The 14,046-nt window shown below is 37.1% G+C and overlaps 3 protein-coding genes across 4 annotated transcripts; all 3 read left to right on the top strand.

Moving 5' to 3' along the window:
- Window positions 1-1,655: 1,655 nt before the first annotated feature.
- On the top strand, window positions 1,656-3,713 carry LOC119777267. 2 transcript variants are annotated; one of them, XM_038276081.1, is made up of 7 exons: window positions 1,656-1,805; window positions 1,934-2,203; window positions 2,317-2,373; window positions 2,818-2,967; window positions 3,077-3,112; window positions 3,219-3,257; window positions 3,398-3,713. In XM_038276081.1, exons 1-7 carry the CDS (start codon window positions 1,752-1,754, stop codon window positions 3,704-3,706), a joined length of 915 nt encoding a protein of 304 aa, XP_038132009.1. In that variant the 5' UTR covers window positions 1,656-1,751; the 3' UTR covers window positions 3,707-3,713. The 2 variants fall into 2 exon arrangements, with proteins under 2 accessions (XP_038132009.1, XP_038132008.1); XM_038276080.1 differs by having other exon boundaries at window positions 1,907-2,203.
- Window positions 3,714-6,837: 3,124 nt separating this feature from the next.
- scpp7 (secretory calcium-binding phosphoprotein 7) lies at window positions 6,838-8,967 on the top strand. The gene is made up of 9 exons (XM_038276083.1): window positions 6,838-6,960; window positions 7,073-7,137; window positions 7,454-7,498; window positions 7,608-7,655; window positions 7,756-7,797; window positions 7,974-8,030; window positions 8,110-8,250; window positions 8,501-8,584; window positions 8,713-8,967. The coding sequence occupies exons 2-8, from the start codon at window positions 7,084-7,086 to the stop codon at window positions 8,537-8,539; spliced, it is 426 nt and encodes a 141-aa protein (XP_038132011.1). The 5' UTR covers window positions 6,838-6,960; window positions 7,073-7,083; the 3' UTR covers window positions 8,540-8,584; window positions 8,713-8,967.
- A 2,846-nt stretch (window positions 8,968-11,813) lies between these two features.
- scpp5 (secretory calcium-binding phosphoprotein 5) lies at window positions 11,814-13,753 on the top strand. Its single transcript, XM_038276082.1, has 11 exons — window positions 11,814-11,955; window positions 12,042-12,102; window positions 12,186-12,239; window positions 12,391-12,456; window positions 12,553-12,603; window positions 12,689-12,757; window positions 12,849-12,878; window positions 12,977-13,024; window positions 13,120-13,170; window positions 13,251-13,334; window positions 13,450-13,753. Exons 2-11 carry the CDS (start codon window positions 12,049-12,051, stop codon window positions 13,465-13,467), a joined length of 525 nt encoding a protein of 174 aa, XP_038132010.1. The 5' UTR covers window positions 11,814-11,955; window positions 12,042-12,048; the 3' UTR covers window positions 13,468-13,753.
- The last annotated feature ends 293 nt before the right edge of the window (window positions 13,754-14,046 follow it).

Below are 14,046 nucleotides of genomic sequence, written 5' to 3'. Positions count from 1 at the left end.
GAAGGTTCGAAGAGAGAGAGAGAAAAACCCAGCCTACTTGTAGGCGGACCAATATCACAACCAATTAACGTAATCAAATCATTTACAAAAGAAAAAAGAAATAATTATCAACTCTAAAATTTAAGCGACTCAACTAAGGTCTATACAACACTAAAAGGGAAAAGAAAAAAATAATAATAATAATTAATGTGCCCGACGCACATAACACCGGTAAAGCAAAAATGTGGACTTGTTGAGTTGTAGGGTGTATTCACCGAAGCAATTTATTTCTACATCCAAGTTTCTGTGCTGCTAAGTAAATGCATCTTTGGTATGAAAATACAAAAGTGGACAAATGGGATGGACCAGAACTCTCTGGCCTCAATCTGAATACCTCCAATTGGTAAGCACATTGAAAGTGGGTCTGTGGTCACCATAATAATTGCTATAGAGCAGGCATCCCCAAATTCGGTCCTCGAGGGCCGCTGTCCTGCAAGTTTTAGAGATTTCCTTGCTCCAGCACAGCTGATTTTAATTAAAAGCTGATTAACAGGCTTCTGCTCTACTGCATTCATGACAATCAGCTGTGCTAAAGCAAGGAAACCCTTAAAACCTGCGGGACAGCGGCCCTCGAGGACCGAGTTGGGGATGCCTGCTATAGAGGATGTGTAACTGACGTCACCCTACCATGTGACACCTGCGACTCCTCCTCCTTGGATTGCAAAACAAACCACACGTACAGACCAAACAATTTCAATTGGAAGATTCCTAGATTAATAATGTGTAGAAATACATCTAAATGCTACACATGTTCAATCTTCCATGCCAGTTTGAAACATATATCCCATTCAAAAAGAAGTTGTTAGCCTGACTTAGCGAGTGACGGAACTTTATATTGTAGATGTCACATTGGGAAAGCAATTTAAAACCAAATAATCAAAAGTTCTATGTAAAAAGATTAGATTTTTTTGTGTTTTCACAAATACAATAAAGGTTTTGATAAATCTCAAACTTTTAAATAATCCGTTCACCTAAAAAATGTCTGAGGCTATTTTGTCCATGTAAAAAAAAAAAACTACTGCAATGCCCCAGTAGATGTATCCCACTCTTAGTTTAATATTTTAACAGCGATTGAGCTTTTATTCCTGTATACTAAAAAGCAATAGCTAAAAGCTATGCAGTTGTGTGTTTATCTCAATTTACTTTTTAATGTATATTTAAACATTGTCTTGTTTCATCCCAGTACACTATACAGGCTTATAAAAATGTATACACTTCATATTCTGTCTATATATGGATGGGTCAGCAATTGTTCCTACAGTTGCAGCAACTTCAGAAAAGTTTGCTTTTCTCATCCATTTCCAGCATATGGGTTAAGGGTAATTAGAGCAGTCAGACAGTGACATCAGCCGCACCCAGAGGTGTCCTGAGCAACAGGAAACAACACTGTCTGAACTCTTCAGTGGTTGTTTATACATTTCTATAGACGTTACAGCACCGTAATTGAAGGAAAACTTGCAATTCAGTTCATTCAGGAGAATTTGTGTGGTTTCCAGGTCGTCCTTCATTCACAGAAGGTAATTAGGAGGATTTTGTGCTTTTCTTTCTGTGCTGTGATTGGTCATTTTTGCTTGTGACTGAAGCATAAGTCCCCACACCTGTCCTTGTACTTTCAGTCAATTTATACGACTCCAGTGTGGCATTACTTGAACGCCTCCATCCACTGACTGCGAAGAATTCTAAGGAACTGTGAATTTCCTTTATTCTTAAAAATGATCCTCATATTTCTGCTTTCATGTACTACTATACTTGTTACTGCAGTTCCGGTAAGTAGATCCCTGTTTTTAGCATATATGAAAATAATAATAGGTTGCATTTGCTCATTAGTAAAGACTTAATTTTTCATCCTACTGCTTTTCTTTAACAGGTTAGTCCCAATGCCCATCCTCTGCAGGAGTCACAAAACGGGCTCAGTCACACAGGCCAGCCTGTTGATGCCACAGTCCAGAAAGCTGAGCCTCAGTTGGGCTCCACTCCTCCTCACGGTTTGGATCAACCACAGCTTGGAAACACCCAGCAGGTGGATCAACAGGCGAATCACCAGCAATCATTACAGCAGCATTCTTTTTTTCCACAAGGGGGCAGTCCAATGATGATCTCCCTTCCGCAGAGTGTTGGTGGATTTCTAGCCCCTAACCAGCTGCCCCTTGCACATCAGCCAATGGTAGGAAAAAATATGTTTTCAGATTAAATTTCATTTTTTATTTTCTACCTCATAGTATTACAACGTTCAATTCAAAGGCACCAATTTGGTATTCTTTCTGTTCTTCTAACTAGATTTTTCCATCTTACGGGTTCTTGCCTGTCTTTCCCTCACCCTATGGCAATCAGATGGTAAGATATTATTAGCAAGCTCATGCCTCTTGCCTTTAGCAAGATCCCACACATACTATAGATTGTAGAGAGAAAAAAAAAGAAAATCTTCACACAGCTTACTATAACTTGAAATCTTTCCCCTGTGGGTTGTTGAGCAGTTTTCATTATTATAAGGAATTTTTTTTTACTCTTTCATGTGTTCTCAAAGGAACCCAAGTACAACCTCAAACTCTCCCACCGGAGACAGTGTTGTGCAAATAAAGACATGTGTCTTTAGATATAATTATAGGTGGATTTATGATGCTTAGATGACATCCCATATTTCATTGCTGCAAGTCTGGATTTTTCACTCTACTTTTTCAGAGCAATGTAGAACTATTTAACATTTGTGTGTCTCGTGAGTGAATGCTACATTTAAGAACATAAATTAACTATTGCGTGCATTTTCTTTCTACCACAAAGTTCTCCCCTTATGGATTCCCAAAGGTTTCTGGTCCTTCCCTCCCTCAAACTCCAACAAATCAGCTAACTAACAGTCCTGTACTGCCAGCGGAAAATGCTGGAGTGGCAGCTGCACCTTCCGGAGCAGCAGCTCAACAAACACAGCAACAGGTTTGTGGAATTAATATGATTAATACTATACCATAATAGATAATAGTTTGGTATACTTGTAAGTTAAATGTTTCAATTTATGATCATGTTGTCAAACTCTTTTTCACAGACTCCCCCAATAGTATATATGCTCCAGCAACCCTTGGTAGGTATAAAAACGTTTTAATTCTGAGATAATAATGCAGCCTTTATAATTTCACAACTTTTGGCAGATACATTTTCATTTGACATGAGCTGTCATTATTTTCTAGAATCCCTCACTTGGAGGTCTTAGCTCAGAGGAACTTGAGGTAAACCAGCCAAGATTTCTATCTGTCTCTCAACATGTGCAAACACTGTGTTTCAGTGAACTCAATGATCCCACTCTCAATGGTAGACAAACTCTCTTTTCATTTGTCTTACATTATCTATAAATTCTTCCCTGTTTTAGACGGCAGCTAAAATGAGCCAGCTGGGTATGTTTATGCCCACCATGCTGGGGAACCTTCCAAACGGTGCAGGAGCAGTTCAAGCACAGAGCCAGACTACTGGCCTCACAAACCTAGAACAGCGGGTTGCCGGGCAAACTGCAGGGACGTCAACAGCTGGAGCCCAACCATTACAGGGTCTGCCTTGTGCTGGATCACAGGCGAATGCTAACAACTTGCCTGCGGGTCTGAAGACAGCCGTGCAAGAAACTCCCACAGTGCAAACACCAGCTCAACCCAAACCCCAGTCCACACAGAGAAACCATTTTTAAAACTGTAATAACTGTAGTAACTACTAAATGCTACTTAGAGTAATTTTTTATTAGGGTTCTAGAATATTATGATAATCGTTGATTTTCTTTGCCTTCAGTATAGTCTTTTTTAATACAATGTCAAATAAAGAAAACAATCAAAGACATGCTTTTGTAATGTCCTGTGGCATTATTTCATCAAACTGTTTTCACAGAGTTTGAATGTTACCTGTCCGGCTACACGGTGTTGTACCGGGTAGCGCTGTTGCGTTGCAGCAAGAAGCTTCTGGGTTTAATTCCTGGCCTGCATGGAGTTTGCATGTTCTGTTGATGCATGCTTGAGTTCTCTCCAGGTTCCTCCCACAGTCCAAAAAACATCAATGTTAGGTTAATTGGCTTCTCTAAATTGTCCTTAAGTGTGAGTGTGTGCATGGTTGTGACTTTGTGTGTCTCTGTGTTGCCCTGTGAGAGACTAGCGACCTGTCCAGGGTGTACACCCCCTCTTGGACAAGGAGCAAGAGAAGATGAATGGATGAATGTTTCCTTACATTTTCTGGCTTACATTTATTTTCGTGCACATCAATAACATAGCAACACCTTGTAAAATTCATAATGAATTTTGTCTCCAGTGCGTTATTTTATTTTATTTTTTTAGGGTAACTTATTAGAGGCAATAATTGATAGAAGCCCTCAATTAGATGTAAGATGCCAATCAAGTTTGTGGCAAGTGCTTGGCAGAAGAGTGACAGCTGGAAAAATATGTTTGTTTGTTTTTTCTTCATGCAAGCAAAGTCCTGAAGCCTCAACAGTCAACCAGTTTAGAAAACTACATTTGCCTTATTCACAATTTGTCTTGTTACAACCACAAACTTCATTATGCTTCATTGAAGTTTAATGTGATAGGAATACCGAACCTGCTCATATTCCAAAGAAGAAAAAGCCAACATGGTTTTCTAATGAGGTCTAATGCACTTGGCATTTTCTTTTTGTAAAGTGATGGAGTGATGCCCTAGTCCTTATAGAGTAGAACATTTGCATACTGGAGGCAGTGCAAGAGTCCTGTTTAAATAAAAAAATTTTTTATATGCTTTGTCTTGGTACATTACATAAATGTATGGAAAGAACATTTGTGAAAAAAAAAAACTACTTCATGAGAAATTGTTATTAAACTCAATGGCATTTGAAGATGGAGTGTTGGCCCAGTGGTCAGAGCAGTGCGCTTGTGCTCTGAGAAGGTTGCAAGTACCCTGTTCGATCTCTACAGCCAGCACTCTGGATTCTTGAGTAAGACCTTTAACCCCACACTGCTGCCCAGATGCTGCACAGTGCCCGGGCGCTGCTCCCCAAGGGGATGGTTTAAATGCAGAGGTCAATTTCTCATTCTTGAGAACCCAAAAGTCATGTATCGTCTAAAATTGTGAGCCGAATGTGTCATTACTCACTTTATTGTAGTGCATAAGGAATTAAAATTCCAGATGTGTAAAGTTTGCCTGAAGATGTGTAAAGTTTGATGTTATTTTAACATATCTACTAGTTTTTTCCAGATTCTGTTTCCAATCAAACTTAAATCATGCATATTAAATTATCTGTTAACTCTAAATGTACCCTTTGAGTGACTTTGAATGTGCACCTGACAATTCTTTCAGCAACCTGTCTGGGATGTGACAATGATAAAATAATTAATGTATTTTAGTAAATCAGAAAGACACCCCACCCTCCCTCTTGGGGAGGACACTAAATAGAGCTGGTTCACACATAATAAATATTCGGATACTTTGATTGGTGACACACTTTAATTAACCATGTGGAAAATCATGTAAAAGGGTCAAATTTAAGCCGGTTTTTATTTTTGAAACAAATAGTGTTTTTCAAATGCTGTTACAGAAACCGGCTTTCATGACTGTGTTGGATTATAGAGGTATTTTGTATATGATTGCTTCTTCATTATAACTTCACTGCTTGACTTCCTCTCTACCCTGAGGTTCATTACAAACTGCAAAATTTCAGCACACCACTGATTTATATTCACTGTTGGAATGGTCTGGTTTGGCAGCTCGAAGGAATTCCTATTGGCTAACTTTAGCTTACAAAGCATTACTTGGACTGCTTTCAACCTTTATCTGTTCCGCATTTACACTAAGAAACGTTAACTTGTATACCTCTCACACGGACAATAAGCTGTTTCTTTCTGTCCCTTGTGCCTTTTTGTTGGGTCAGGAAACAATTAAAATAACAAAAAATGTATTACTGAATGGTTTTACTTCCAAACTATAAAAGCTATTTGAGCTCATTCAATATAATGTAACTGTTCTTCACAATTTAATGCTTTTCTTTCAAGTATGTCAATTTTAGTTTAATTTGTCGGTGCCTTTTTGGTCAAGAATCACTTAAAAATTGGTTTTAATCTCAACAGGACTATCCTAGTTAAATAAATAAATAATTCAATAAATGTCCTAATAACATTGACTTTAGTGGTTAATTATACTTGAGAACCTATGAGTGAAGCAGTTTGATAAAAAAAAAAAAAACACACAATTTTTTCAGAATGAACTGACTGTACAAAGAAGTTCCAGATTACAATTTTGGCACTCGGGGCATGGCATTTGTATGTTCTGCAAATGCATGCTTAGCTTCTCCCTTGAAACTTGGGGTTTTTATGATTTACAAACGCTTGAAATGTTATGTGCTTTTAAAATTATATAATGGTTAATAAAGTGTATATGCTTGGGGAGTGGTGGTCTAGTGGTTAGAGCATTGTGGTTGGGTCCTGGAGGTCCTGAGTTCAACTCCCACAGACCCAATCTGGGTCCCTGAGCAAGACACTTAACCTCAGACTGCTCCCTGGGTGTCGTACATTGGCAGCCCACTGCTCCCATAGGGGATGGGTTACATGCAAAAGTGAATTTCTTTAGGTGATTTTCTAAAAGAGATTTTTTTTAAAACAGCTAAAACATCTAGATCCTAGAATTATGTTCTCATATAACCTCTGAGTTGAATGGGTTCTTGCACTTCTTCACCTCACAAATATGCTACTGAAGGATCATATGTCGTAAATGTGTATTTCAAGCCAAAACTATGTTATGGGGGTTTCTCCCAGAGATGGAGCTGCCAGTGATGTGAACATAAAAATCAAGACTCGTTGGCTTATCACCAATTCCTGTCAAAAGTTTGAAAGATCTTTCTTTTGTAAGCATATAAATAGGAGCAATCTTCCTCTGCTCGCCACAGATTTCCCCAAGAATACCTCTGCACTCACCCTTGGACAGACAGGAAAGGTAATATAAAATATAGTAATTTGAGAATTTGTTTTTACATGCTTTATTTTTATTATTTTAAATTCTATGCATTTAATACTCTTGGATGACTCAAGAAAATGTGTTTTCACAGCTTGATTCAAAATGAAGCTCCTTGTTCTTGCAGCCTGCATCATTGGGATGGCTTACAGTGCTCCTGTAAGGAAAACACATATTTTCTATTCGAAAATTTGTGTTATACTTTTAATATACAGTAGATCTTCTGCAGCAAAATAACTGATGTCTAATTAAGAAGATTGCAATCATATAATGATTTTAAAATACTTTACAGTGATATTTTTACACTGTTATTATCGTTCTTCCTGGTGTTTCAATACATCTTTAGAATTTCTGAAAATATATACTTTTTGGCAAAATACATACGAAAGCAGACTTTTTATTAACTTTTTAACTTTATTTTTGGATCTGCACTGCAATAACTCTGTTTGAATGTATAACCTTTCCTTTAAAACAGTTAGAGATGTACATGGAGTTTGACATCCACCATGCTCCCCCTCAGGTATTGTAAAAATAAATAAAAAAGTGTTTTTTTAATTTTTAATTTTTTTGCTACTATTTCAACTGTTTTGATAGTGTGATTTTTATTGCTGTGGACTTACTATTCACAGGCAGCCCAGGCAATCCCAGCAGGAGCACCAATAGGGTCCCTGGAAGTTGTAAGAGAAGCCCTTTATAATTGTATATTTTCACCTCAAATGTAAACTATATCAAACTGTTACTCTTATTTGTAATAATTGTGACTTTTTTTTTTTTCAGCTGCTCCCTGTTAATAGACAGAGACAGTTTGTTGGTGGACCTGTAAGTGACATTTTTAAGTTTGATATTTACCGGCCATGCAGCATATGTGTAGTTTATATCATAAATTGTGGAAGCAAATGAATCTTAAACTGCAATCTGAATAGCAGTTTGGCTGTTCTCTTTAACACTGTGGGTTACCTGCGTGTACTAATCCCTGAATGACTTTTAACTCGAAGGTCCATGGATTCATTAAGCAGGAGATTCCTGGGGAGAATGGGAAAAATGATGAGATTGTAAGTGAAATGAAGATTCCTGACTGATGTATAAAGTTTGTTGTCATTATTATACATTTTTTTCTCTCCTCTGCTTCAGTATTATCCCTTTGGGTTCAACCAGCCAGATCCAGCTGCAGCTGCACCTATTGTCCCTGCTGCCCCTGCTGCTCCTGCTGCTCCTGCAGCTCCAGCTGTTCAGGCTGCACTTGCTAACCCTGTTGTTATCCTTGCAGCTCCTGTAAGAACTATTTAAGAAGCCTATTTTATATGGACAGTAATTTTGATAGTAATAATAGCATATAATAGCAATAATAGCAATAATAATAGCAGAAGAAATAATTAGGTAAAAAGGGGGAGTGGGTATATTCAAATAAATCAATGCTTGAAAAAGGAGCTTATCTGTTTCTGCTGACCTATTTAAGTGCATTAGCTCATCGGGGAACAGCCCTCATGCCTTGCTGACTTATGAAAAACCTCTGTAATTTCAGGTTGCCAAACCCAGTGATGACGATGAGGAAGATGACTAAAAAGACCAGAGTCAGCAGCAGTTTTGCTCATGCATGCAAAAAGAGGTATTGCACAGTGTACACAGGCATGCTGACTATAAAAAAGACAATTGATATATTGACCTAATGATTGCACATTTTTGGTGTTTTATATTGTTAATTTTACAAGTTGACTTGGTGTGTTTTATTTTAAGGTGAGGAGTCCAGCTACGAGCCAAGATGAAAAATAACGAGTCATCATTGGTTGTTTAGGAAGCTTGTAATACATTTGGTGCTGTGCATTATGGGAGGAAAATTCTAGTCTAGATGGTGCTACCTTCTTTCTAAAAACATGAAAAAAAATGATGCAACACTTGCAACTATTAGCATGCTGTGAAACATGATTGTCCTTTTTCCATTTATTTGCATATGATTTCCTTATCAGTAAATAAAGCAGATAAATGCATTAATCAAGACTACTATTTTTTTATTTGTTCATGAATAATTACATATAATGATGACATGAAAAGTAAGGTTTTTGTATAACTTGGCATTTTTATCATAAACAGAATCAGTTTTATTGGTCAAGAAGTTTGACTTCAGTGTGCAGTACTAACAGGAAATAAAATTACACAGTTCTAATTTGAAAATGTTAACTCTAATTCACCATTCATTTTGGTAACCTACCCTGTAAAGAGAAAATGAAATTATTGTTATTGATTGATATTCATTGATAGTAATTTCAAAAATTGGACCTACACATAGTTTTTAAAGCCGGAATCTTGCCTAACTCTTTGTTCTAACTTTTTAGCAGTTCAGAGGTTTAATTAACCTATGAAATCTATGAAACCAAGATTTCATAGATTTTCATCTTTTACCCTATTATTGCAGAATAATATAAAATATATTTCACAGATGTATCACATAAAAGAAAGATCTGATTGACGAAAGCTCATAAAAATGTGTTTCATTTTCTACAGCCTTACCTTGACCCTTACATGAAACCTAACCATTAACCCAACCATAGACTACGTAACCCTAACCCCAACCTTACTTTTTTTACACCTTAGACTATAACATGACCCCTGAGCATAAAACAGCAATTCCCCTGGTCTAGGCACTGGGCCCCACTAGGAGCCAAAACATGCTTCTTTTTTTCCCCAGAAGATGACCCCACAATGTTTTCAATACACACACATACAAATATATCAAACCAGCTTAATGTATTGTCATTGACTTGTGGGTAAAGGCAAAGGCAAGTTTGTTTGTATAGCTTAATTCAGTGCAAAGACAGTTTAAAGTGCTTTACATGAATGAAACAAAAAATAGAAGTCAAATAAAAGCAAGTAATGATAAAAAGATAAAAAAGGCAGGTAAAAAAGGTAACTGACCTGATGGTCAGTTACCTTTGCTCATGGCAAAGATTTTCACCAGGCAGCCCGAAGCCAGTTACAGAGACTAAGTGAGTTACCATCAGAAAGTTTACTAGCAAACGTGAATGCAGCTCTGCAAGCAGTTCCTACATCAGCCATCACGGACAATAATGAGCTGATTTACTGCACAGCAGCAGTGATCCTAGAGAAGCTTGGCTGTAAGAACAACCCATGAAATACCCACCATGGAAAAGAAGGCTGGAGGATAATATCTAGGTAACAAGGAAAGAAGTGAGTCAACTGACCGAGGTATAGCCAGATGTCCATACCTAATGCACTCTAAACTGCAATACAAAGGCTCCAAGCCTTGGCCAGCCACCTAAAGAGATACATAAGAGACAATGAAGCCAGACGGGTAAACCGGCTGTTCACAAATCAAACAGCGAAAGTGTACCCTTAGAGTCGGGGGAACAATAACAGAACTATTAGAGTTTGATAGGAAGAAGACAGAGCTGACTTAATCACAAACAATGGTGCTAAAAAAGTTGCCAATATTTTTTAATGTCTCAATGATTAAAAAAATATTTAGAAAAGTAGAACTTATTTATAAGCATATTGAAAAGTTTTAGCTCCTAATAGTAGTGAGCTGACAGCTGCTTCATAGGTGTACTCTTTAGTACAAAACTGACTGTTTTGTCAGGCTCGGCTATTATAGTCTGTAATAGGCTATTACACAGTTTTAATAGTAATCTGACATTCCTAGTTCCAAACGGAAAAAACTTAGCTCATTTAGACTCTGTTCATTCTCATCCAATAAACACAGATCCTTAAAGTCCAAATTTGATGCATAATAACCGAAACAAAAACAAAAGAATTCTACTGAAGAATAAATTACGGCTATTTGGCTCAAATTTCACCTTTCTTTGTCCCATTGTTTCTATCATGCTTTTCTTTTCAGAGTGTTTGACCCACATGCAGAAAACTAACAAGAAGCAATTAAAACTTTATGAAGTTTATTTTTACAGAGGTCACGGTGAGCAACCTGTAAAAAGTTTCTATGAAGGAGACTGGATCTCTGAGGTAAACCCAGTAGAGATGAGTGAAGGAATTAATCCAGGAGAATGAAATTAAAGAAATGACTTACTGGAGGCTTGACCCATTCTTTCTCTCTGGGGGTGCATTTCCTGGGAACCCAGGGTGGTTTGTGGCTTTAGTCCAGAACAGTAAGTCTGAAACAAGAGGACAGAATTCAGTCAAGAGCAGAAACACGGTCAGAGGACAAGATGCGAGTAAGGAACTTGATCCAAGGAATGGGTATTTTTTTGAGAGTTTCTGGACATAGACAACCAAAAAAACATGCAGAAGACTGCCTGGGTTCGGCTTGAATGACCTCTTACTGTTACAATCAGGTGGCGAGGAACTGGCAGTGTTGTCCCTAAATGCTCCTCCTGATGACCATTTACCAGCTGCAGGTGCAGGAACCCCAACACTCTCATTCTGATTAACCAAAAACAAAATACTATAAAAATTAAACACTGACACAGACTCACTCAACGCTTTTCAAAGTTTCATGTACATATCTCCTTTTTTGTGCAGCGGAACAATTTAGCATCAGCAAGGCATTTTTACAGAAAAGGTTAACACTTAAGACTAAGATACTGAATTTATTATATTTATTATCACCTTTTGGGAAACATCTTTTCAACATGTTACTTTTAGTGATTCCAAAACACATTAAAAAAACACTAATATCTATAAAACTATCAAATTCAACAACACTGAAGCCTGTCATGTTGGCTGGATGAGCTGAGTGAAGGTGTTTAGCCTCAGACTGTGTAATCAAACTAACCCTACTATTATTTAAATAGAGGATTTGACCACTGGTCATTTAGTTAAGCTGTGGAACAGACACCTGCACTGTACGCCCTCATTGGTGACTTCACTCCCTTCGACTGTAATCAGCAGTTTGGTCAGGGGGCACCATATAAAAGAAGGAGCAAGTCTGTGTGAGACATAACTCAATCAGCTGGCATCACCTCATTTCACCTTCATTCTCTGGTGCTTATTTTTTTTTTATCACATTGGGTAAGAGCATATATACCTGGCAAACAGAAACGAGCAAACAAAGGTAATGTTTACATATTTAATAACATCGATTTCTATGTTTTCAGGTTGAAAATGAAGACGGTCCTTCTATGTTTGTGTTTGGCCAGCACTGCCTGTGCTCTGCCTGTAAGTCTACGTCATAAAAATTGAAACGTTCACACAAATTGTACTGCTTTCCTATCTCTAACTATTTCAATTTGTGCATCAAGTTTCAGTACTTGCCGCATTACACAGGGTCTAGACCACGGGTACCAGGGGCACAGGTAACGGCGCATTTTTTGTATTGTTTTTTAATCTGTTCTACAAAATTTTAGTTTTTTCTTTCTCACCCACTAAATGAATTTGACACACACAAAAAAAAAAAATCACTGAAGGCTGCAATTTCACAGATAAGTTTATTTTACATCTATATAGATAAAAGCACCTTTCACAACTGGTTTCCCACAACCTGGAGTCCCAGGGGCCTATAGTGTGGAATTTGTAAGTCTTGTTTCTCTAACATGATGTTTCGTCGTACGGTAATTTTACATGATTTTTTTATCTCACACAAATGTACACTTTGCATCTTTTTCAAAGCTTTACCCATATAGATTTGGTGCTGGTGCATCTGGAACAAACCAAGCACAGGTAGGAGTTGTTTGTATGTGTACGTACTTGTGGTAATGCATGACAATAACTTATTTTTAACTTTACACTGATTTTGTTTCAACAGACTGTTCCTCAATATGGTTTCATCAAGTACTCCATTCCTCAGCCACCTGGTAGACAGAGTGTTGAAGTTGTATGTGTTATCTGTTCTTTTTTGCCATTCTTGTTGTTATCTGGAACAAATTGGGCTCATTAACATTTTTGTGCTGTTTTTATGCTTACAGTTCTACCCATTTGACTTCACTCAAAACAGGGTAAATATTTTGGACAATTTAACACAGTCTTGTAGACCTAACATTATACTATTGGACTGTAAAAGCAGGTGAATATTTTTTTTTTTTTTTTTTTCAAGATCATGCAGAACACTCCTGCAATGACAAATGGTCCGATTGGGCAAGATGTAAGCCATTTTTTAAAGTTGATTTTGTGATTTCACTATTACTTTCAAAACTATTGGAAATTATAAATTCTATTTGTCGTCTCCTTTTTTCCCAGTTAACCCCATATGGATTTCCTCCTCAAACCATTCCCCAGCAGCCTGTAAATGTAAGGCAAGATAATTACAGATATATAATCTATAGTGCCTCTCTTTATTTTCCTTCACATGTGTCTACTTTGATTCTTAGATGCCAGCCTTTGATGTGAATGCACATCCCTCCCAGGATCCCCTGCAGCAACTGCAGCAGGACCAACCTGTGCAAACAAGCCAAGTAACCAAACTATGAATTACTTTGATAATTAAAATTGAACCACTAATAAATGTTCTAGAAAACATTTCGTCAAGTATATATTTAGGAAAATTGTATGTTATTTTTCTGTTTCCAGGCACCTGCGAAAGTGTGAACGACTGAACTATCGTCTGCTCCTCAACATTTTAAACACTGATCTTTGGTTATGAAATCAAGAAGTTACCCTAATGTAACTCTTTAGAACATTAGTAAAAACATTATGACAGGGTATAATGCGTAGATATCTGAAAAAGCTTTATCATTGTCTTTAGATTTCCAATAACAATAGTTGTCTAAGTATTATTGAGACCCAGCATGCTGTTTTCACAGTACTTGCATTATTTCCTTTGTTTTCTCCCATTATGGTTTTCTTTTTGAAATAAAGAATTTTAAGCAAATCCCTGCAATAAAGTTGTTTTTTTTTGTTGAAGAATCTTGAAACAAGCAGCCATGACCACATCTGTTCAGACCTCAACACATTACAAAAAGGGACTTTAAAATTAAATAGGTTAAAATAAAATTAAAATAAAAATTGCAATGTACTTAGACATTTCTGTATTCTTCTCAGCACACCCTCAGATTACTGTGCATCTTCTTATGATTTGTTAACATTATGATCACAGCTGCCGTTCTTTTGGGAGAATGGGTCTATGAGATTTGCAATTCTATTGAATGAGGTCTTAATTAAAAGAAC

Source organism: Cyprinodon tularosa, unplaced genomic scaffold (assembly GCF_016077235.1).
Source record: "Cyprinodon tularosa strain WSP-4 unplaced genomic scaffold, ASM1607723v1 ctg994, whole genome shotgun sequence".
In the NCBI taxonomy this organism is placed as follows: domain Eukaryota; kingdom Metazoa; phylum Chordata; class Actinopteri; order Cyprinodontiformes; family Cyprinodontidae; genus Cyprinodon; species Cyprinodon tularosa.
Note: the sequence above shows the minus strand (reverse complement) of the source record. Positions and strands in the feature narration are given on the sequence as shown.

Coding starts and splice junctions, on each gene's coding strand:
- scpp7 (XM_038276083.1), top strand. CDS start 7,084: ATGAAGCTCCTTGTTCTTGCAGCCTGCATCATTGGGATGGCTTACAGT. Junction 7,499..7,607: donor TCCACCATGCTCCCCCTCAG/GTATTGTAAAAA, acceptor TACTATTCACAG/GCAGCCCAGGCAATCCCAGC. Junction 7,798..7,973: donor GACAGTTTGTTGGTGGACCT/GTAAGTGACATT, acceptor TTTAACTCGAAG/GTCCATGGATTCATTAAGCA.
- LOC119777267 (XM_038276080.1), top strand. CDS start 1,752: ATGATCCTCATATTTCTGCTTTCATGTACTACTATACTTGTTACTGCA. Junction 2,204..2,316: donor CCCTTGCACATCAGCCAATG/GTAGGAAAAAAT, acceptor TCTTCTAACTAG/ATTTTTCCATCTTACGGGTT. Junction 2,374..2,817: donor CACCCTATGGCAATCAGATG/GTAAGATATTAT, acceptor TCTACCACAAAG/TTCTCCCCTTATGGATTCCC.
- scpp5 (XM_038276082.1), top strand. CDS start 12,049: ATGAAGACGGTCCTTCTATGTTTGTGTTTGGCCAGCACTGCCTGTGCT. Junction 12,103..12,185: donor GCACTGCCTGTGCTCTGCCT/GTAAGTCTACGT, acceptor TTGTGCATCAAG/TTTCAGTACTTGCCGCATTA. Junction 13,171..13,250: donor TTCCCCAGCAGCCTGTAAAT/GTAAGGCAAGAT, acceptor TTTGATTCTTAG/ATGCCAGCCTTTGATGTGAA.